The sequence below is a fragment of the Dromiciops gliroides genome, chromosome 3, assembly GCF_019393635.1.
Source record: "Dromiciops gliroides isolate mDroGli1 chromosome 3, mDroGli1.pri, whole genome shotgun sequence".
In the NCBI taxonomy this organism is placed as follows: Eukaryota; Metazoa; Chordata; class Mammalia; order Microbiotheria; family Microbiotheriidae; genus Dromiciops; species Dromiciops gliroides.
This window is the reverse complement of record NC_057863.1, coordinates 243564373-243589434: the sequence shown is the minus strand read 5'-3', so window position 1 is coordinate 243589434 and position 25062 is coordinate 243564373. Positions and strand designations below refer to the sequence as shown.

General features: G+C 37.5%; 1 protein-coding gene across 2 annotated transcripts in view; it reads left to right on the top strand.

The window, feature by feature from the left end:
• The window catches only part of PLCXD1 (phosphatidylinositol specific phospholipase C X domain containing 1), a 51172-nt gene extending 28322 nt beyond the window's left edge, over window positions 1-22850 (top strand). For both annotated transcript variants that reach the window (XM_043991121.1, XM_043991122.1), the window contains 5 exons: window positions 4698-4834; window positions 7595-7723; window positions 9646-9801; window positions 18310-18493; window positions 20256-22850. In XM_043991121.1, the coding sequence (XP_043847056.1) occupies window positions 4698-4834; window positions 7595-7723; window positions 9646-9801; window positions 18310-18493; window positions 20256-20494 (845 nt within the window). In that variant the 3' untranslated portion in view covers window positions 20495-22850. The remainder of the gene's footprint in view (window positions 1-4697; window positions 4835-7594; window positions 7724-9645; window positions 9802-18309; window positions 18494-20255) is intronic.
• Window positions 22851-25062: the final 2212 nt, after the last annotated feature.

Here is a 25062-nt window from a genome sequence, read left to right as displayed (position 1 = left end):
TGAATACTTTAAAAAATTATTTAAAAAATGCTTTATTAGGGGCATCTAGGTGGCATAGTGGATAAAGCACTGGCCATGGATTCAGGAGGACCTGAGTTCAAATCCAACCTCAGACACTAGACACTAGCTGTGTGACCTTGGGCAAGTCACTTAACCCTCATTGCCCCACCAAAATTTTTTTTAAATGTTTTATTAGAAACGATTTTAGATAAAAAATTTAAAAAACAGAAACAGAAACAATTTTAGAGACTTCCTGGGTGGAGCCAATATGGTGGAGGACAGGCAGTAACTCCTTGGAGTTCTCCCCCAAATCCCTCCAAATCCCCTCAAATAAACCTTATGACAATACCTGGAGCAGCAGCACCCACAAAAGGATGGGGTGAGATTATTTTCCAGCCAAAGACAGCTTAGAAGGTAAGCAGGAGGCGACTGCTGTGTTGGGGTGAGAGTAGAACCAAACCCAGAGGTTGTGACAATACAGATCCAGTCCTAGGCAGGCTGTGCCAGAGAAAGAGAACTCTGGAGCCTCTGAATTGGCTGCAGCACCAGCTTCTGGAACTAAGCTCATGGTCCGGTGAGAGGACTGAGCTGTTGGCCAGGGGGAGATTACAGGGTTCTCTGCTAGCGTTGAGGTAGAACTCAGTTGTTTTGCCCTTGCTGGGAACCAGGAATAAGCCTTGAGTGGTGGTGACCCAGGTGGGAGAGGGGTGCAGGCTTGCCAGAGCTATCAACCCAGCAAAACAAAAATTTTGTTTTCTGGTTGAAGAACAAGTAGGCCTGGGGTATTGACAGACCATATTGAAGAACCTGCCACTCCTTAAATCATACCACCTTGGACCCCTCTGAAGCTTGGGACAGTGCATCCTGGAAGCAGTGCCCCATTTCAAGAAGAAGTTAAAAGTCAAGAAATAGGTGGGCAAGATGAGCAGACAGAGAAAAATGAGGACCATAGAAAGTTTCTTTAATGACAAGAAAGATCAAGGTGCACCCTCAGAAGAGGATAGAAACATCAGGGCTCCTACATCCAAAGCTTCCAAGAAAAATATGAATTGGTCTCAGGCCATAGAGGCACTCAAAAAGGACTTTGATGATAAAGTAAGAGAAGTGGAGGAAAAAATGGAAAGAGAAATGAAAATGATGCAGGAAAGTCATGAGAAAAAAGTCAACAGCTCGAAAAGCCAAATGGATAAGCTCTCTGATGAAAATAATTGCCCAAAAATTAGTCATTAAAGCTAATGACTTTATGAGAAACCAAGACACAATAAAACAAACCCAAATGAAAAAAAAATAGAGGGCAATGTGAAATATCTTCTTGGAAAAGCAGCTAACCTGGAAAGTAGATCCAGGAGAAATAATTTGAAATTATTGAACTACTTGAAAACCATGATCAAAACAAAAGCTTAGACATCATCTTCCAAGAGATTGTCAGGGAAAATTGCCCTGATATTCTAGAAACAGAAGGTAAGATAGAAATTGAAGGGGCAGCTAGGTGGCGCAGTGGATAGAGCACCGGCCCTGGAGTCAGGAGTACCTGAGTTCAAATCCGGCCTCAGACACTTAACACTTACTAGCTGTGTGACCCTGGGCAAGTCACTTAACCCCAATTGCCTCACTAAAAAAAAAAAAAAAAGAAATTGAAAGAATCCACTAATCACCTCCTGAAAGAGATCCGAAAAGGAAAACTTCCAGGAATATTATATCCAAATTCCAGAGCTCCCAGGTCAAGGAGAAAATATTGCAAGCAGCCAGAAAGAAACAATTCAAGTACTGTGGATCCAGAGTCAGGATAGCCCAAGATCTATCAGCTTCTACATTAAAGTATTGGAGGGCATGGAACATGATATTCTGGAGGACAAAGGAATTGGGATTACAACCAAGAATCACCCACCCAGCAAAACTATGTATAATCTGTCAGGGGGGGAAATGGGACTTCAGGTATTTGCAATGAAAAGACCTGAACTGAATAGAAAATTTGACTTTCAAATACAAGACCCTAGAGAAGTATAAAAAGGTAATGTGTAATTTAAATTTCTAAATGTAGATTCTAATCTGTTCCCCCAATTTTGGGGGAAACTGACTAAAATCACTGATAAAACGAGTTTAAGTTTTTAAGGGTTTATTGAAAGATAGTAAAAGAAAGAGAAATATTGAGAACAGAATCCCTGGGGATTGATTGATGATGGTGATAATTGATTGTTGATGATGGTAGTGGTGGTGATGATGATGATAAAATGTACAATACTTACTTTGCTGGGCTATTGTGAAGAAAAATCTTTTTCAGGTATAAGGTACTATATAAATGTTATCTATTACTGTTGTTGCAAGAATCAACCTCACGGGTTTATTGTAAGGAAATCTCTGTTTAAAAACTATATAAATATAGTTTACTGTGAAAAGAATGGTGAGCAGGATGCTATCAGAAAAACTTGGAAAGACCTAAATGAGCTGATGCAAAGTGAAATGTACTGCATACAAAATAACAGCAATACTGTAAGATGATATGCTGTGAATGACAACAGATAGAAAGAGAAATTCCATTTAAAATAACAGTGGCCAATATAAAATACTTGGGAGTCTACCTCCCATGACAAAGACAGCGACTCTATGATCAGAACTACAAAACACTTTTCAAAGAAATAAAGTCAGATCTAAACAATTGGAAAAACATTAATTGCTCATGGGTAAGCAGAGCCAATACAATAAAAATGACAATCCTACCTAAGTTAATTTATTTATTTCACGTTATACCAATCAAACTATCAAAAATATTTTATAGAGCTGGAAAAAATAATAACAAAATTCATCTGGAGAAACAAAAATTCAAGGATATCATAGGAATCAGTGAAAAAATACGAAAGAAGGTGGTCTAGCAGTACCAGATCTCAAACTGTATTATAAAGTGGTAATTATCAAAACAATCTGGTACTGGCTAAGAAATAGAGAGGTAGTTCAGTGGAATAGAATAGATAGAAATTACACTATAGTAAATGACTATAGTAATCTAGTATATGATAAACCCAAAGATCCAAGCTTTTGGAACAAAAACTCAGTGTTTGACAAAAACTGCTGGGAAAACTGGAAAATATTATGGCAGAAACTAGGTATACACCAACATCTCATACCATATACTAAAATAAGGTCAAAATGGGTACATGATTTACACATAAAGGATGAAACCATAAACAAATTAAGGAAACATGAAATTGTTTATCTGTCTGATTTACTGGTAGGGGAAGAATTTTGGACCAAAGAAGATATAGAGAATAAAATTAAATGTAAAACAGATAATTTTCATTATATAAAATTAAAAAGCTTTTGCACAAACAAAACTAATGTAACCAAGAATTACAAGAGAAGTAGAAAACTGGGAAAGAAGTTTTGAAACCAATATCTATAATAAAGGCCATATTTCTCAAATATATAGAGAACAGAGTCAAATTTATAAAAATACAAGTCATTCTCCAATTGGTAGATGGTCAAAGGATAAAACAGGCAGTTTTCAAACAAAACAATCAAAGCTATCCATAATCATATGAAAGAATGCTTTAGATCATTATTGATCAGAGAAATGCAAATTATAACAACTCTGAGGTATCACCTCACAACAGAGTGGCAAACATAACAAAAATGGAAAATATTGGATGTTGGAGGGGATGTGGGAAAGCTGGGATGCTAATCCACTGTTGGTGAAGTTGTGAAAAGATCCAATCATTCTGAAAAGCAATTTGGAACTATGCCCAAAGGGCTATAGAACTGTGAATACCCTTTTATCCAGCAATACCACTGCTAGGTTTATATCCCAAAGATATCCCCAAAAAGAGAAAAAGACCTATTTGTATAAAAATATTTATAGCAGCTCTTTTTGTGGTGGCTAAGGATTGGAAATCAAAGGAATGCCCATCAAATGGGGAATGGCTAAACAAACTGTGGTTATATGATGGTGATTGAGTATTACTGTGCCATAAGAAACAGCAAGTAGGAGGACTTCAGAAAGGCCTGGAAAGACATGTATGAAATGATGTATTGTAAAGTGAACAGAACCAAGAGAACATTGTACACAGAGACAGCAATATTATTTGATGAAGAACTGTGAATGACTTGACTATTCTCAACAATACAATGATTCAAGACAATACCAAAGGACTATTGATGAAACATACTATCCACCTCCAAAGAAAGAACTGATAATTGATGGAACAGACTGAAGCATGCTATTTTTCACTTTCTTTCATTTTTTTCTTTTAATCAAGATTGCTTGTACAAAATGACAAATATGTTAATGTTTTACACAATCATACATGTATTTTGTTGTTTTTTTGTTTGTTTGTTTTTAGTGAGGCAGTTGGGGTTAAGTGACTTGCCCAGGGTCACACAGCTAGTAAGTGTTAAGTGTCTGAGGCCAGATTTGAACTCAGGTACTCCTGACTCCAGGGCCGGTGCTCCATCCACTGCGCCATCTAGCTGCCCCCACAATCATACATGTATGACCCATATCTGCTTGTTTGCCACTTCAGAGAGAGGGGAGGGGAGGGAGTGAAAGAAGAATAAAAATTGGAACCCAAAATTATAAATAAAAAAGTTTATCATTTAAAAAATGAAAAAAAGAAACTCCTTCTTTATAATGAACCCAAAACAAACCCAAACGAACTCAAAAACAAAGATAGGAAATGAGACTTCATATTTATTCCTGTTTGCAGGGAGCCATGATACAATGACCTACTGCTTGAATAAGAAATCTCCAATATCTCAGAAGCAATCAAAGCTGCTGCAGCTATTAAATAAGGTGTTTCCTTGCATCCTCTGTCCAGTGATATTAAAATGGTCGACCACACAGGTAATAAGACTTTAAATGTTCTTATGCTCCACTGAACTGTTGGCTTTGGTATCTGTGGCTAAAGAGATTACACTCACAGCTGCCATCCTGCCAGGGTCACTTAGGGATTTAATTGTCCATGAAGGGATTGTGATAGATAGAGGCTTTCTTCCAGTATCCTAGTTCTTTCGGTTGTATTTCCTTCTGTGGGCCTGGTTCTTTTTCTGACTCTTTGTTCTACACCTCAAGCACACAATCATAATGATAATAATAAGTTAGCATTTATATGGAATTTTAAGGTTTACAAACCACCTTACAAATATAATCTCATTTTATCCTCACAATGATGCTGGGAAGGTAGGCGCTGTTATTATCTCCATTTTACAAATGAGGAAACTGAAGCAGACAGGTTAAGTGACTTGCCCAGGGTGCCACCTGGTTGGCTACTTTCATGTTTTGTATGTCCCTGTCCCTGTCCCTGTCCCTGATATTAGGCATCTGGGCCCCCTTCTCTCTTTGATTCTAAGAATTCCTTCTTCTCTGAGTCCTTTTTCTTAGGTAAACCTGTTTCCATGCAAGCCTAAAAGTAGGCTCTGCTGTCCATTTTAGAATGTGTAACTGTTTTTTTTTGTTTGTTTGTTTGGGTTTTTTTTGGTCTGATTACTATGTGGTGAAGAGGGAGTTTTTGGTTGGCTGCTGAGCTGGAACTGGGTATGCAATTCACCCAGCAGCCAGTCAAAATGTCCCCTTTCACCACACAGTAATGGAACAAGTAAGGTAGAAAGGGGCCAGGTTGTAAAGAGTTTTAAATGTCAAAAAGGATTTTTTAACAGTTGGTCGTGGAGGTTATAGGGAGTCATTGAATTTATTGAGTAGAGGAGTAACAAGGTCAGACCTACACTTTAGAAAAATCACTTTGGCAGCTGAGTGGAGGAAAGGTGAGTCAGGGACAATAAATAGAAGGCTACATTGCAATATGTTAGGTAAGAGGTACTGAGAGCCTCTCAATTGAGATAGTGACTCTTTAAGTGGAGAGAAGGGTCCATATATGAGGTGTAAGGATAGAAATGACGAGATCTGACAACAGATTGACTATGTAGGGTAAATGGGAGTGAAGAATAGAGGTGGTAAACCTGAGTGGCTGAAAATACAGTGATCTGCTTGACTGTAATAAGAAAGTTTGGAAGAGGGGAAGATTTGGGGCAGGGGGAAGATGAGATCTGTTTTGGACATGTTGAGTTTGGGATGCCTGTGGGACATCTAGTTTGAAATATCCAAAAGACAAGTTGGTGATGCAGGACTGTACCTCAGGAGAGAGACTAAGGCTAGATATATAGATCTCAGAATCATGTATGATGTTGATAACTGGAACCATAGGAGCTTATCAAGTGAGATGGTATAGAGAGAGAGAGAGAGAGAGAGAGAGAGAGAGAGAGAGAGAGAGAGAGAGAGAGAGAGAGAGAGAGAGAGAGAGAAGGTGGCCCAGGACAGAGCTCTTGGGGACCCCCACAGTTACTAGATATAACAGAGCTGAAGATTAAGCAAAGGAGACAGGACAAGTCACAAAGGTAGAGGAGACCTAGGAGAGAATAGTTATGGAATCCTAGAGAGGAAAGAGAATCCAGGAAGTGTCAAAGGTTGCAGAGATGTCAAGAAAGATGAGGATTGAGAAAATGCCATTAGATTAGGCAATTTAGATATCACTGATAACTACAGAGAATAGCTTCAGTTGAATGGTCATGTCAGAAATTGATATAATAAGACACTGGTCTATAATTTTAAACGCATCAGGGGTGATGTTCCTCAGAAAGGAACCAGAGACATATCCAACTGTGGGATGTGCCCCACTGTGGCAAATCAGGGGTTCCAAAGACCGCCCCTGCTACAAAAAATGTGATCTTTGCCATCTATATTAGTTATCTTTGTCTAGGCTTTTGGTCTCTCACTTGGATCTTTCTTTTAACCTCATATATGGTGGGAGGATCTTGAGGGTGAATTCTCAGTTCAAATTTTTCCTTGTTTAATAAGATCTGATTAAGAGATTTCCCCTAATCCAAATGTTTTTTTAACACCTGCTTGGCCTGAGGCTCACCAAAGATCTCTTGAACACACTACTTCATGGGATCTTGGGGGCATTTTTTGGTAAACAAATGATGAGGAAATTCTATAAGTTTAGGTGGTGTTTTTTGTTGGTTTCCCTAAAGTGCTTAAGTTTTAAAAATTATGTACTTAACAAACACCAACAAACATCTACATTTCAAAATACAAAGAATGGGAGATAGGGTTGTATATGAAACCTTGAATCTCTACGATGTTTGGCTTGTTTTATTTGAAGTCTGTGTTAAATTGATCACAATAGTATCAACAATTGCAATGATTATATCCCTTTATGAACATCTTTCTTCTCTCTTCTGTGTATTTTATTAACATCTCACTGAGGATCTTTTCTTTTGTGTCATTATTATCTTCCCTCCCATCCTTGACTCTTAGTAGCAGTGGCCATGGACAATTCACTTAGCTGAGACCCAGAAGGGTGGTGATCTATATACAACAGATGAAATCACAGTTCCTAGGTGGTTATTTATACAGTAGCCTCCATTATTATTAACGTGTTCTATTCTTACGATACTGTGTGCCCTGCTGAAGTTCAAAAGGTGCCTGTGAAGGCACAAAAAATCATGTGGTCTGTTTCACAGACTCCCGATGATGCAATTGATTATATGAGGAACTGGGTGTTTCTTGTACTGAACCAAGATATTTGTGGTGATCTCTACCTTGTAGACACTGAACATAACTGAGCAGCTGGATGCTGGAATCCGGTATTTTGATCTGAGGATTGCTCACATGATCGATGGCTCTGAGAAGAATTTGCACTTTGTTCACTTCGTATACACAACAGCCTTAGTGGAGGTACTGAAATATGGAGTATATCATTTAACAGTGAAACTTGCTATAAAGCGAATTTTGAATCCGACCAGGAAACCTCATCCAGGTTTGGATCCACAAGATAACATTTTGGTTTTCCCAGATGTACCTTCTTAGAAAAATATAAAGATGTTTAACCTTTGATCATAGTTCTTAAATCAACATTGATTTCCAGGGAAAGAAGTCTCATATGCAGACGATTGTTTTTTTAACAATAATGTGCCAGATTCTTCCCAGTGTACAAGTTCTTCCTTGATAGGAAGTTAAGTGGTTTAGGTAACAGAGTAACTTTTACATGGCAGTATTTATTATACTGGGAGAACTCTATAGTCTACTAAAAGAAAAACAACATATGTTCTTTGTTCTATGAATCTAAATAGACTTATGGAGGAAGAGGAGATAATATTTTCACCCTTAATAGTAGCAGAGAGACTCACATGTCACAGAAGGGACACGAAAGGTCCTCAATATTCTTTTTTTTTTTTTTTTGGTGAGGCAATCGGGGTTAAGTGACTTGCCCAGGGTCACACAGCTAGTAAGTAAGTGTCAAGTGTCTGAGGCTGGATTTGAACTCAGGTCCTCCTGAATCCAGGGCCGGTGCTCTATCCACTGTGCCACCTAGCTGCCCCTAGTCCTCAATATTCTTTAAGTGGAGCAATAATTTCACCAACTGTGTGGCTTTCTCTGAGGCTTTGAGATTTGGGTTGGAGAAATATTGGCCCTGATGGCTTCAGAGAAGGTCAGCTTGGGAATCACGACTAATTTCAGCCCAGGTGATAGAGCCTTATTTCCCCTTTAACCTTTTTGAGTATGGAAGTGGGGATTTAGCAAATATATATTGGCAAAAGAGCATTTGCAAGAAAGCACAGAAAGGACTTCTCATAGAGTCTGAAATCTGGTTCCCACCGGGTTATATTTTCTATCTTTGCCTTTCATAAGTAAAATCTGTTCATGGCAAGTTCTGGAAGGTTGAAATAAAATAGCATTAGAAATTGGGGTGGGGGTGGGAAGGGAGGGAGGAAGAGAAGTTGGAACACAGTTTTTTTTTTTTAATTGATGCAAATACCCAAAGAAAGCAAAAAGAAAAATTAAAATTAAAAAAAAATTTTAATAGCATCAGATTCTTGTTTCCCTCTTAGTCTCCTGTCAGTAAGGGTAACATTTCCAAATCTGTTCTTGCATGCATTGAAAAGAGGGACTAGCTCCCCTAAATCTGACTACAGGACATCATGTATGCATCTTGAACTGATGCCAAAACTCAGTGAATTGCTTGCCATTTCTGATGTGGACACTTTGTTTTGTTTTGGGGTGTGTGTGTGTGTGTGTGTGTGTGTGTGTGTGTGTGTGTTTTGGTGGGGCAATGAGGGTTAAGTGACTTGCCCAGGGTCACACAGCTAGTAAGTATCAAGTGTCTGAGGCCGGATTTGAACTCAGGTTCTCCTGAATCCAGGGCTGGTGCTTTATCCACTCGGCCACCTAGCTGCCCCCTGATGTGGACACTTTGGAGAAATGTGCTCAGAACATTTTCCACGTAGGTCTTTGGATACTCCACTGCCATGAGCCAAAGAATTTCTATTTATTGACCTTTCAAGGTCCAATGCAAAATCCTTTCAACTGACTTGACCTTGACAGAGTGACAAGGCTAGGCTGCGATTTTTATTTAATTGCCAATCACTGTTATTTAAGCTGGTTTTGTGTTTTATTGTTACCCGTAACTAACTGCTTAGGCTAGAAACTCTCTAAATAAAAGTAAAATAAATAAAAGTACAAATATCAAATTTCAATAATAAGGGCATCAACTTGATAGTTTGGAGTCTCAAAATTATTTAATAGTTTCAACCTAAAGCAGGGATTGAACTCTATTTGAGCCTTTTAAATGTTTTGTTTTGAATTTTTTTCCTTCACAGGATACCCTAACAGATATTTCAGAGTGGTTACAGAATCACCCTAAGGAGGTGGTGATATTGGCCTGCAGGAATTTTGAAGGAATGACCGATGAACTTCATCAGTATCTTGTCACCTGTATAAAAAACATTTTTGGAAAAACACTGTGTCCCAGAGGCGTAAGTGAATTATTTCGTGACCTTTTCATTGGTTCCTTCTTCCCTTGACTATGTAAGAAAACCTGGATTGAGAAAACTCCAGATGTGAGATAAAGAAAACCCCAAGCACTAAGGAAGAAAATGTAAGGCAGAATGACCCTTAACTCCCATGAAAAGGGCTGCAACTCTTTCTGACACTGAGATTAAATTCTTGAGCTATAGTGATACATACTAGCCTGTCTGGATGTTATGCAAGAAGTTCTTGATGCCCCACAAAAAAAATAATCAGAGTAGCCAATTAGTTAAAGAAGTTCATACAGAAAATTGACAACAATTTCCCTAGCACAACTAAGTGAATCCACCTCCAAGAAAAAGGAATAAATAAAGTATCCAGAGTTAAATCCTCAGGTGGTGGCCCCTGTGTGCTTAGTATAGTGTCTGGTACATAGTAGGTGCTTAATAAATGCTTTCCTTCCTTCCTTTCTTCCCCTGGCAAATATAGATGTAGAATCTTCAAACATTTAGTTTCTTTGTTTTTTGAGAAGCTTGTTGAGCTATTGAATGCCAAGTAAAAATCTAGTAGAACTTATATGATTTGCATTGTCTCTGAGTCAGGGGTCCTGTGTTCAAATCCCAACTTCTGACACTTTATACCTAAGTGACCTTGGGTTTAACCTTCCCAGGCCTTAGTTTCCTTATCTCTAAAATGAAGGAGCTGAATTAGGTGGCTTCTGAAGTCCCTTCCAGTTCTAGATCTTTGATTTTATGAACCTAAATATTATTCATGGAACACATAGTTAGAGATGGAAGAGCTTTTAGACTTTATTAGTTCAGTCCCCTTATTTTATTTTTTTTGCAGGGCAATGAGGGTTAAGTCCCCTTATTTTCAGATAAAAAATATGGAAACCCAAAGAATGGAAATGTCTTGTTCAAGTTCATATAAGTAGTGAGTGGCAGAGCTGGATTTGAACCCAAGTCTTCTGACTCCAAATCCCTTTTTTCATTGCCTATCAAATTTGTTTAAGAATCACACTTTTATTAATTGTTAGATGTGTATGTGTGTATCTATCCCAAGTGACTAAAATGAGAGCTTTTTTAGTACACAATGGGATAAAACCCTCAGCAATCCAGAAAACAACTCAGTCTCTGAAAGATAAAGTTTTTACAGTAAAGAGTTGAATAATCCACTAAAGTCCTGTTCTATTGCCTCATAATGTTGTGGAAGAAATCCTGGGTTCAAAAAGACTCCAGTAAATGGAGAGGATTAAAGTTTAGGCCTGGTAATGTAGTAGTATAGATCTATGTCTGTCATTGGTGGATGAGTCAAACTAAGGACAGAAAAGCTTGTCACTAGAATGGTGGCCATGAGTTGACACTGTTTTTTTTGGCCACACTAACTGAGGAAGCCCATGTTCAAAGGCACTAAGGCCATGAAATAAGGAATGGAGGCATAGGGGCCTGCCTTGGTGGGGAGAGTGCCCATAACTGTGAAATAATGGAAACTTCTGAGTTTTTAGGTAAGTTTAATTACATTGGCATGAGGGAAAGTAGAATGGCATAAGTATTTATATAGAGCCAACTATGTGCCAGGTATTGTGTTAAATACTTTATCTCCTTTGATGATATCATTTGATCATTACAACAACCCTGTGAGGTAGGTGCTATTATTATCCTCATTTTATAGTTGAGGAAACTGAGGCAAAGAGGTTGAGCGACTTGCCCAGGTTTGCACAGGCAATAAGAGTCTGAGGGAGATTTGAATGCAGGTCTTCTTGACTTCAGGCCTGGTGCTCTATTCACTGCACTAACAGCTTCACAAGACATTTCTGTGTTTTGTTTGTGTGCACACTATTTCCTGGGATCCTCTCAAAGTGTTAAACAAGTTCCCCTTATTTTTAGCTGATGTGGCAAGATGTTTTGATTAGCTTACCTTTCCCCTGCTTCATAACTGTTCCAAGGTTGCACTGTAATGCTAAGAACAGATCGGCCCTAGTGATTCACTGGTGGCAGGACCACTGAAGAGGTGGTGAAGTTGGGCCATCCAATTAAAGAATCTCATGCAGAAAATTGCAAATAAATAAGTTTCTACCAAATAAATAAAAGGTAAATTTTTGGTAGGGGGAGGGAAGAGGGCTAGCATCTACAGGAATTGGGAAAGACTTTGTCTAGACACTGCTGCTTTAACAGAAATTTTAAAGGAACAAAATTTATTTAAAAAATTAAATTAAAATAATTTAATTTAAATTAAAAATTTTTCTCAATTACATGTAAATATATTTTTTGAGTTCCAAATTTTCCTCCCACCTTCCCTTCCCTCTCCCCTCCTGAGGCCAGCAAACAATTTGATATAGGCTATACATTACTATCATGCTAAACATATTTCCACATTAATCAGAACAAGGGAAAAAAACACAAGAAAGAAAAAACAAGAACAAGAACAAAAAAGCAACAGTAAAAGTGAAAATAATATGCTTCAATCTGCATTCAGATGCTGTAGTTCTTTTTCTGAATGTGAGGAGCATTTCCACCAATTTGGCATTGTCTTAGATCATTTTATTGCTGAGAAGAGTTAAGGCTATCACAGCTGGGCTATCACTTTGGGCAAGTCTCAGACTCCTTTGTAAAATCTGTCAAATGAAGGGCTGCTTCCACCTCTAATATTCTATATTTCTGTTTCTTTGCCTCTAAAGCCAAACCAATAAGAGCTTTTCAATAAAATAGCTCCATCCTAGGGAAACTATTTGGACACCAAGATATTACATCGTGAAACCTTCTTAATGATTTCTTTCCCTCTCTCCCCCAAATAAAGTAGTATGTATTATTTCTGTAAGCTCCTAGAGAGCAAGGGTTTTTAATATTGTATATGTATGCCCAACACTTAGTGCCGTGCCCAGCACATTATGGACACTCAATAGTTTTTTTTTTTTTTGTACTGACTTGTGATGTCATCCCCATGTGAAGAAATTCTCTCTATCAGTGCATATTAACAAGCATGAAGTGCCTACCATGTGTGAGGTTAGGATTTGTTAATACAAAGACAAAAATGAAATCACTTCTACCTTCAAAGAGTTTACAGTCTTGGGCCAGATAACATGTATTTACATATAGGCATATGCAAAATAAACATAAGCAGGATATTGTGAAGCTCAAATGAGATCATGGACATAAAGCGTTTTGTAAACAATGATACTGTGTACAGTGTTCTCTTGGTTCTGCTCATTTCACTCAGCATCAATTCATGTAAGTCTTTCTAGGTTTTTCTGAAATCTATCTGTTTATCATTTCTTATAGCACAATAGTATATTCCACTACATTCATATACCACAACTTGTTTAGCCATTCCCCAATTGATCGGCATCCCCTCAGTTTCCAATTCTTTGCTACCACAAAAAGAGCAGCTATAAATATTTTTGTACATGTGGGTCCTTTTCCCTATTTTATGATCTCTTTTGGATATAGACCTAGTAGTGGTATAGTTGGGTCAAAGGATATGCACAGCTTTAAAGCCTTTTGGGCATGGTTCCAAATTGCTCTCCAGAATGGTTGAATCAGTTCAAAGCTCCAACAGTGCATTAGTGTTCCAATTTTCCCCACAGCTCCAACATTTATCATTTTCCTTTTTTGTCATATTAGCCAATTGGATAGGTGTGAGGTGGTACCTCAGAGTAGTTTTAATTTGCATTTCTCTAATCAGTAGTGATTGAAAACATTTTTTCATATGGCTGTAGATAGTTTTAATTTCATCATCTGAAAACTGCCTGTTCATATCCTTTGACTATTTCTCAATTGGGGAATGACTTGTATTCTTATATATTTGATTACATAACTCTATATATTTCACATATGAGGCCTTTATCAGAAACACTAAAAATTTTTTCCCAGCTTTCTGCTTTCCTTCTAATTTTGTTTGCATTGGTTTTGTTTGTGCAAAAACTTTTTAATGTAGTCAAAATGATCCACTCTGTATTTCATAATGTTCTCTTTCTCATCTTTGGTCATAAATTTTTCCCCTTTCCATAGTTCTGACAAGTAAACTATTCCTTCCTTTTCACCCTTTATGTCTAGATTTTGTACCCATTTTGACTTTACTTTGGTGTATGGTGTAAGATGTTGGTCTATACCTAGTTTTTGCTATATTATTGTCTAGTTTTCCCAGCAGTTTTTGTCAAATAGTGAGTTCTTATCCTGGAGGCTAGAGTCTTTGGGTTTATCAAACAAGAAATTGCTATATTCATTCACTACTGTGTTTTGTGTGCCTAACCTATTGATCCTCCTCTCTATTTCTTAGTCAGTACCAAATAGTTTTGATGATTGCTGCTTTATAATATAGTTTCAGATCTGGCACAATTAGGCCACTTTCCTTTGCATTTTTTCATGAATTCCCTTTATATTCTTGACTTTTTGTTCTTCCATATGAATTTTGTTATTGTTTTTTCTAGCTCTATGAAATAATTTTTGGTAGTTTGATTGGTATGGCACTGAATAAGTAAATTAATTTGGGTAAAATTATCATTTTTATTTTATTAGCATGGCCTACCAACGAGCAATTGATATTTTTCCATTTGTTTAGATCTGATTTTATTTGTGTGAAAAGTGTTTTGTAACTGTGTTCATACAGTTCCTGGGTTTGCCTTGGCAGGTAGACTCCCAAGTATTTCATATTGTCTACAGTTGTTTTAAATGGAATTTCTCTGTCTATCTCTTGCTGCTGGACTTTGTTGGTTATATACAGAAATGCTGATAATTTATGTGGATTTATTTTATATTCTGCAACTTTGCTAAAGTTGTTCATTGTTTCAAGTAGTTTTTTAATTGATTTTTTAGGATTCTCTAAGTATAACATCATATCATATCATCTGCAAAGAATGATAGTTTTGTTTCTTCCTTGCCTAATTCCTTCAATTTCTTTTTTTCTCTTATTGCTAAGGCTAACATTTCTAGTACAATATTGAATAATAGTGGTGATAATGGACATCCTTGTTTCACCCTTGATCTTATTGGAAATACCTCTAAATTATTCCCATTGCATATATGCTTGCTGATGGTTTAAGATACTGTTTATTATTTTAAGGAAAGCTCCATTTATTCTTATGTTCTCTAGTGTTTTTTAATAGGAATGGGTGCTGTATTTTGTCAAAAGCTTTCTCTGCATCTATTGAGATAATTGTATGGTGATTTTGGTTAGTTTTGTTATTGATGTGGTCAATTATGTTGATAATTTTCTTATTATTGAACCACCCTGGCATTCCTGGTATAAATCCTATCTGGTGATAAATTGCTGTAATCTCTTTGCTAATATTCTATTTAGAATTTTTGCATCAATATTCATTAGGGAGATTGGTCTATAGTTGGAACAAAAAGCTTCTAAGAAAAATGTGCTGTGTGCTTGGAACACTACTTCTGTGACCTTAAAAAAGTCACTTTACCATTCTCAGTGTAAAATGAGAGGGTCGTATTGCGTGATCTTCCAGGTCCCTTTCAGCTCTAAATTCTATGAGCCTATGCTCACAGAATAAGTAATTAAGCAGAGTATTCTAGATGTGGACCATAAACCTAAAAGCAGGATTTGTTCTGGTTAAAACATAACCTTGGTTAAAAACAAAACAAAACAAAACACCAACCAAAGGTTATTGAGAGCTGATTGTACATGAAATTATTTTCCTATCATATTTTGTAGTTATGTTTTTTCCAAATTCATAAAGATACAGCATGATATGTTTCATAAACTCCAAGAATGTGAGCATACTGTACACTCTTGTCAATTTTCTTCATGAACTTCTTTAACTAATAGGTTGCTCTGATTTTTTTTTCTTCCCCAAGAGCCTTCAAAAACTTCTGTATTAACAAGGAGTCCCTACTCTTCCTCATCTAGACAGAGGCTAGTGTTTATTACAATAACTCAGGAATCTGATCTGAGTATTATTAGAGTTACAGCCCTTCTCATAGGAGTTAAGGGCTGATCCTGCCTTATATCTTCTTCCTTAAGATTTGGGGTTCTCTTTGTTTCCTGTCTGGGGTTTTTTCAAGTGAATGGGATCATAATTAGATATATTGTGACTTGGGATGATGTAGTATTCCTATCCCTTGTATAAATTCACTCACACACGCACACACACACGCACACACGCACACATGCACACACGCACATACAACAAAACAAAACAAAAAAACAACCCCTTTTATGTTTTCTAAGGATAGGAAGGTTCAGTGAAGTCTTGTGATATAAGAAATAGATGTTTTTATTAAGCATGATTTTTCTTCACCCATATGTAGTGGGAAAATTTATGCATTTTCTTTGGGTTTGCTTTTTATCTTCTAATTCTTAGGCTCTAAAGAGGCAAAAATAAGGTGGTTCAGCATGCCAATAAGAAAGAGAACAAAGAATCAAGAGAAATGCATAAAATAGATTGGATCTAATAGGAGTAAGGCATTTTATATAATTGTATATGTTTATATGGAGCTTTACAATTTGATAGGCAGTGTACCATAGTAGATAGACAGTTCACTTTGGAGTCAGGGAGGTCTGTTCAAGTTTTGCTTCTGACATGTACTGGCTGTGTAACCTTGCAGAAGTTGTTTGACTTCTCAGAGCTTTATCCAGCTTTCTAAGACCATAAGTTGCAGAGAAGGTGCTGGCTTGCTCTGGTAGAGGTAATTCCATATAGTAGGAGAATCCCATGCCCAATCCCTCTTCCTATCCAGAGGCCTGAAGTCAGGAAAACCTGAGTTCAAATCTAGCCTCAGACACTAGCTATGGCCCTGGGCAAGTCACTTAACTGCCTTGATTTCCTGAACTGAAAAATGGTGGAAATTATACCACTTACCTCCCTTCCTGTTGGGAAGATGACAATATGAGATAATATTTGTTATTTGATACTATTTGGCACATAGTAGGTACTTCATAAGTCCTTTCTTCCCTCCCCCCTTTCCTTCTGATCCTCCCTCCCTTCCTTTTTTCCCTTCTTCCTTCTCTTCCCCTTTACAATTTTTTTTTAAGTGAGGCAATTGGGGTTAAGTGACTTGCTCAGGGTCACACAGCTAGTAAGTGTTAAGTGTCTGAGGCCTGATTTGAACTCAGGTACTCCTGACTCCAAGGCCGGTGCTCTATCCACTGTGCCACCTAGCTGCCCCCCCCCTCCCGTTTACAATTAACAATTAACAAAGTACTTTGAGTAAATTATCTTGTTTGACTTTTGCAAAAACTCCACCTGGTATGTAGGGCAGGTACTAGTACCCCTATTTCACAGACAAGGAAACAGGCTCAGACAGGTAAAATAATGTGTCCAATACACAGCACCACAACCAACATTCAAACTTAAGTCTAAGGATTCTAAATTCAGTGTTTTTTCCATTCCATTATAGTTGCTGCCCTTATAATAAAAACTTATATTTGAATAACTTTAGTTGTAAAAGTAAAATGATGGGGGCAGGTAGGTGGCACACTGGATAAAGCACTGGCCCTGGAGTCAGGAGTACCTGAGTTCAAATACAGCCTCAGACACGTAACACTTACTGTGTGACCCTGGGCAAGTCACTTAACCCCAATTGCCTCACTAAAAAACAAGAACAACAACAACAACAAAAAAAAAAAACAAGTAAAAGGATGAACTATGTTCATGTTCTTGACATCAATCTTGAACCTAGAGACAAGAACTGGGAGCATCTGATGAGAGTTTCACAGAAGCAGATTTCAACTCAAAATAAGGAAAGCTTCCAGATAACATTATCCAAAATTGGACTGGACTGTCTTGGGAGGTAGCAATTGCCCCTCAACATTATCAAGCAAAGGCTGGATGACGCCATGTTGGGAATGTTATAAAGGGGATTCCTGTTTAGGATTGTTTGGACTAGATTGCCTCTGAAGTCTCTTTCAAATCTGAGATTGTCTGATGCCAACATCCTTCATTTCTAGACAATATGCCTGGATATTAACCCATTATGAAGCTCGGGTTTCTCTTATGACAATTTTTTTTTTTGGTAGCTGCCTTAGGCATAGATTCTAATGAACAGACGTTGTGGATGGAAACAGGGAAGGTTTGGTGTTGTGAGGATATTACTTTATTGGTAAGACATTGATATTTGGGTTATGTAGTGCTAGAACCAAAACAAATATTATTTCTAATAATGATCCTTTTTGAATAAAAAAGATTTCTCTTATAAATATGTGCCTGAAATTGTTCTTAGTTTTTTTTCTTTTTTTTTTTTTAAATTAATTAAATTTTTTTTTTTTTTGTGGGGCAATGGGGGTTGTGACTTGCCCAGGGTCACACAGCTAGTAAGTGTCAAGTGTCTGAGGCCGGATTTGAACTCAGGAACTCCTGAATCCAGGGCCGGTGCTTTATCCACTGCACCACCTAGCCGCCCCATTTTTTCTTTTTTGTAAAGTAGGCAGGTAAACATTGTCAACACAGGTGAAATAATTTTTGCACTAGAGTTAAAATGTTTTTTGAGAGAGGTAGACACACAAACTCATCCAAACCCATGACTATGGTTTATCAGTAACCTTTCCCAATTCTAAATGCCTTTTAGGAATTGCTGACACTGAAGCAACTGTGGAGACATGGTTACAGGGTTATTGTTTCATATGAAGATGACATTTCTGTGCACAAGCACAAAGAGCTATGGCCTGCAATTTCATATTGGTGGGGAAATAAGGTGAAAACAAAGGATCTGATCAGCTATTTAGAATCGATGAAAGAATCTGGACGCCCAGGTAAAACATTTATTTTTATAACATTATCTCCAAGGATATTCTGATGCTTTTTGATCCACTGATTTTTAAGCTTTTGGATGGCAAGCCATATTGGCATGTTTTCCAGAAGGGAATCCTGAAACAGTGAGTTGGCCAATTTGATGCAGTGATGAAATTAACAGTAACCTTAATGTCAAAGAGGAGATTGTAGATTCAAAGTTTATGTTGGACTACATGTCCAACTACATGTTGGACTACTTAAAGTCTACATGTCTCATTCTCCTGCACCTAATCTTAGCCATCAATTAGTCAAGAAATGGTTATCAAGTGCCTGCTATGTTTAAGGGGCTGTGTATGGTATGCAGGAGGCAGGGAGCTAGGTAGGCGTAAGCTAGGTGGCTCAGTGGAGAGTGCTGGGCCTAGATTCAGGAAGATTTAAGTTCAAATCTGGCCTCAGACACTCACTAGCTGCCCTGACCCTGGACAAATCACTGAACCTCTGTTTGCCTTAATCTGCTGGAGAGAGAAATGCGGAAACCACTCTGGTATTAGCCTGGAAAACCTCTGGGGCAGTAATGGTATGCTAAAGTCCATGGGGTCTCAGAGAGTTGGATGTGACTGAATGACTAGACAACAAGAGCATGTTATGCAGTGGCTAAATACATATTCCTACTGATAGATAATTCTAAAGCTATTCCATGCATAATCTAGACTTTACTGATCAACATATTTAAAGACAAAAGCAAAAACTAATTCCAAGAAAACACACAACAAACTGTGCCATTTTGGATAATGAGGAAAAACAGTCATGACATTAAGGAACAGCTAAAAGCCACTGGTTATTCAATAAATATTTGTTGGCAAACCTTTTTTTTTTTTCTTTCTTTCTTTCTTTCTTTTTAATGGCAACTGCTTGGTTCTAAATTTGGAGGCAATGCTTTGTGTACATGGGGGGCAGTGGTTCAGAAACAAATCCTTGCTTTTTTGACTCCTCTTAGATTTTTTTAGTCAATATACCAGAGAATCATGTTGAAAAGTGTAATGTAAGGGGGAAGGTAGTTGATGCAGTGGATAAAGCGTTGGCCCTGGATTCAGGAGGACCTGAGTTCAATTCCGAACTCAGACACTTGACATTTACTAGCTGTGTGACCCTGGGCAAGTCACTTAACCCTCACTGCCCCGCACCAAAAACAAACAAACCAAAAAACAAAAAGTGCAGTGTAAGACTTCATATATGATTATATAATTTTAGAGCTTGAAGGTTCTTCGAGGTCATCTTGCTCAGTTTCCTCATTTTACAAGTGAGATAAATGGGACCCCAAACAGACTGAACAATTTGACCAAGGTCACACAAGCTCACAGCAGAGCTGGCATTAGAACTCATGTCTAGTGCTCCTTCAACTATACTACACTGCCTCAACTTCACAGCATTCTTTTATCATCAAAACACATATTGACAGTGGCACTCAACAAAAGCTTCCAACTTCTCCTGTGATAGTGATTATTTGTCTATAGTATGATGTTTTTGACTTCAGAGAAATTGGATGAAAGTGATAGCTGTCTTACTCTCACTTTGGGGGGCCATGGATCTAGAGATATCTTTTCCTATAGAGTTAACACAGTTTACTGAGGAGACAAGACTGCCAGTCCTCAGCTTCTGTGTAGAAATGAGAGACCCCAAAAATATGGGGAGAAATGGGTAGACAGAAGGGTAGAATAACTCATTGGCTTAGATGATATGTAACAAGCAGATGCATAATTTTCTATTGTCTTCTTGTTTCAGATGAATTCTTTGTTGCAGGGATTAACCTCACCGAAAACTTTCAATATATTCTGGCCCATCCATCTGGATCATTGAAGAAGATGACTTTACCTAACCTCCCATCCCTGAATGCCTGGGTTCGGAAACAAAGCCCTGGGCCAGGGACAAAATGTACCAATATCATTGCTGGAGACTTCATAGGATCTGACAGTTTTGTCAGTGATGTCATTGCTCTTAATCAAAAACTTCTTATGAATTGACTTTTTTTTTTTTTGACGTGAAGTATTTAGGTTGCCTCTCTGTTGACTGATTCTTAATCTTTCTAGCTTTTTTCCCCCTAAGGCTTCTGATTGGACAATGGGATGGAAAGGGGATTGAGTAGAGGTAGGTAATATGGCTCTAGAACCAAAATCCTGGGAATCCCAATAATCAGTGTCTTTGAGCTTTCAGCATGGCTTTGCCTCTTAGGCAAGTCATTGGTTCTTTAGTTTTCCTAATTGATTAAATTCCTGAGAATTTAATTTTACTTAAGGATATGATTTCATCAGTGTAGGTACTCGCTCCACTTACATAGATTGCAACTCCTCTCTATACCTTAGTAGATAATTTAGTGAATTGTTGTGGCCAACAAAAAATTCATCTCCTAGGTGGTCTACCATTTTGTCAGGCCTCTCCAAAGTTAGACCATTGTTAGGCTTGGACTAAAAGCCTTTGAAGATGCCAGAGCTTGCATGGAAAAAGTTGACGTCACTTACATTCTACAATGAGGCATCCAAATAGGATTCTTGTGGAAGATGTGACTACATAATATATTAATAATTATGGGAAATTTGTAACAGGGTGAACCATCTGGAGCTACTAAGAGAAGGTCAGCATGAATTTAAAATCTCTGTTCAGTCATGCTAAATACTGCAGATTCCTTGAGGTAAAAGAAACTCACCATTGTCTACTTTAGTTTTTTAAAAGACCACCAGAATAGCATTTTGACAACTGCAAAAGATGAGCCAACAGCTCCAACTGAAGGTGAAAAGCTTTTTATATCCTCATTGGACAAGTATAATTGTTTTGGATTTCTCCTCAGAATTTTATATTCATAGCTTATTTTTTAGCTTCATTAGAAATCCCTGCAGGCTTTTCTCTTCCCTGACCCTCGAGGCTTGCTGGTGGCTTAACTGATTTGCTTCAGTATTTCCACTTGTAAAATGGAACACATTTTTTGGAATGTCTGAGAATAGTTTATTACACAGATTAAAGATGTTAATATATTCATTATTATTCCTAAAAATGTTATTATATCGGATAAGCATTATTTGAAACATAAGCCCATTCCATTTTACCAGAGGTTCATTAGGTTCTGGTATAGCCATCTAGATCACTGACGAAAATGATGTACCAACATCCCATATATGAATGCATGGGAGTAGAGATTATTATTTCTTAATGAACTTTCTTCTTTCTCAAGTCCCATGTCATTTTGTTTTGAAAGTACTTTTTCTTCCAGAAAATGTCCCTTTGTTTCTACCTGGACTCGATTTACCATTCTTTTGCAGCCTAATCAAAATATTGCTTCAGATCCTCTTGCTTTCCATGAATTCCTAAGCAACCCTACGGAGCCTCTTTGTGTACACTTGGCATTCTAAAACTTCTTGTCCTTAACCTGGAACCCTGTGTGCTCTATCTGAAGTTGAAATTTTGCTCTCATAATTATTTTGGTTGTTTTTCAAGGTCTTTTTTTTTAACCCCTTGCTTGCAAGATGTGTTATCTTGCAACCAATCCCTTTGTCAAGCACTCATTCCCTGTATTCACATACATATCTATATGTCCAAGTCTCAAAAATGAAAAGGCTACATTACCTCATTTTATTTCTGTAGCTTTAAGATGCTTTGACTTTAGGGTTTTTGACAACAGAATAAATACAAATTATATTTATTATTTCATTTTTTCTCACAAGAAGTAATGGTTTAGGCATGGCTCCAGAAGACCAGTGATGAAGCACGCTTCCTGCCTCTTGGCAGAATGGCAAACATTTCTGACATGGCTAATGTGTGGATCTGTTTCTATTGTTTGATGATGCTTATTTATTACGGGACATGAAGGTCTTCTTGGGTGGAGGAGTTTGATGCCAGGGGAAAAAAGGAAAGGATCAATAAAACCATTTAGAAAATACACAGAATACAACAGAAGGAAGTTTAGAGAGACACAGACAAGCAGAACAGTATTGGACTTACTGTTCAATTTCTTATATACTTTTAAAAACAAGCTGTGTATAATAGGTTCATGGTTTTATATAGAATTCTCTTTTCCTGTTTTTCATTGTAAATAGAAATTTTTGCTGATATTCGACAAGTTCATAATAAAAGAATTAAAAATAAAAAGAGTAATGATTTAGGATACCCAGAAATGTATGTAATTGCCAGTGTTATCTTAAATACTGAAGGTCATTGTATAGTGAAAGGTTGTGAGATGTCAGATTTTTTTATGTTATCCCACTGAATTCCAACAGCATTAAAACTATTTTAATAACCATAACTGATTCACCTTAGAATCAAACTAGTAATTTTTCAGGATACTTCAAGGTACTTAAAGGGCAGCTAGGGGGTGCATTGGATAACAGTCCTGAGCCTGAAGTCAGAAAGATTCATCTTCTTGAGTTCAAATTTGGCCTCAGACACTAGCTGTGTGCCCCTGGGCAAGTCACTTAACCCTGTCTGTTTCAGTTCCTCCTCTGTAAAATGAGCTGTAGAAGGAAATGGCAAATCATTCTAGTATTTTTTTGTTTTTTTGGTGAGGCAATTGGGATTAAGTGACTTGCCCAGGGGCACACAGCTAGTAAGTGTTAAGTGTCTGAGGCCGGATTTGAACTCAGGTCCTCCTGACTCCAGGGCTGGTGCTCTATCCACTGCATCACCTAGCTGTCTGCACTCCAGTATTTTTGCCCAAAAACCCTCAGATGGGATGAAAGAAGAGTTGGATATGATTGAAATGACTCAACAACAACATTTCAAGGTATCAAAGTGCCATTTAGTAACTGTTTGACAAACTAATACCTGAAAGAATAAATTCAAAGGGTAAACTTGTTAGAAGGTGGGATAACTATTGGGAGAGAACAAGCATTTATTTGTTGTTGTTGTTCAGTAATTTCAGTTGCATCTGACTGCAATCCCATCTGTTATTTTTTTGGGCAAAAATAGTGGAGTGGTTTGTCATTTCCTTCTCCTGCTCATTTTACAGATGAGAAAACTGAGGCAAACCAGGTTAAGTGACTTGCCCAGGGTCACACAACTAGTAAGTGAAACATTTATTAAGCACCTCCTATTTGTCAGGCACTGTGCTAAGTGCTCTACAAATATTATCTCATTTGATTACTTTGCTGGGTGTGGCGTTTAAAAGTATATGTGGTCACTCTATTTCTCTCCCAAGTGTAGAGAATTTTAGCTGGAGTTTATCATATATTTGTTACTTAGAGGCTACTGCACCAGTTTTGAGGCATTAAGCATTTATTAAAGTATATTAAGTATTAGTAAAGAGAGTGCACATGGCTCTGAAAGATAGGAAAGCCTAGCTAGGAAATATAAGAGAGAGAAGAGAGAAAATGGGGAACCCCAGAGGGCTGTGTCTGCACTCACCAAGTTCCCAGGCCCAAAAGAGAGCGAGTGTCTGGCAAGCTTGTTGCAGGCAGGAGCAGAGCTCGCCCATACACATTGTTCCAAGCTAATTGGTTAGCATCACTCAAATCTACTGGTTCACTGGATTTGAGGGTGGTTTGGCGCAGTCGTGCTGAGGTCAGAGCCCGCAGATCCTCTGGCGGAAACAAGGCTTTTAGGAAGGTATGGTTTTGAGTGAGGTAACTTCCTGACTCTGGACTGACCTTAAGAAAGGTCAGGCCTGGCTCTCTCAGCCAGGGCCCCTGGCGAGTCCCAAAACCCCTATTATTAATAATTTTCTCACATGGGTAAGTACAACCAGAAAAGATAATGCCCATAAAGAACTAATGAAATAGGGGCAGCTAGGTGTTGCAGTCGATAGAGCACCAGCCCTGGATTCAGGAGGACCTGAGTTCAAATCTGGCCTGAGACACTTAACACTTACTAGCTATGTGACCCTGGGCAAGTCACTTAACCCCAATTGCCTCACAAAAAAAAAAAAAAAAAGAACTAATGAAATAATAATAAGAAAGCTTAAAGCTAGAAAGAAAAATAGTTAATTAATAAGCCTGACATATTTCCTATCATTTAATCAAGACAAATTTTTTACCATAGTTGTCCTATATCTATCAGTGCTGTCTCCTGAAATGAACCATTTAATTTCACAGAAATTAATTTATGAGGATGAATTTTTGAATGTTTATAGTTTTTTCATTATAGTAAACATAATCACTAAATATTGACAGCATCTTTGATTTTAATGAAGGAGGACTTTCAAAAACATTAGATGTTTAATCATTGTTTCTCAAGTACCACAGCCTTTCAAATAACCTAATTGTGCCTCTTCTTGCCTTTGCTGGGAATTATTAAATTCAAGTAATAAATCCATTTCCTTAGTTGACTGATGACTATTAGGAAATATCTACAAATCCAAATTAAGGGTAAGGGTGGTATACATATTCTGTATTTTTCTGAATGTGATTTATAGGGTAATCAAGTTTTCCTAAAATGTAAAGGAGTCATTACATAGCCATGAATTTGGTGGATAATTGAATGTCCTTATGATTTCTACAACTCTATTATCCACTAACACCAATATTTGCCCCTAGATACCATAATACCATACAGATATATTTGTTACTTGTTTTATTTTTAGTTCCTTTTTTTCTCCACTTTCTCTTGT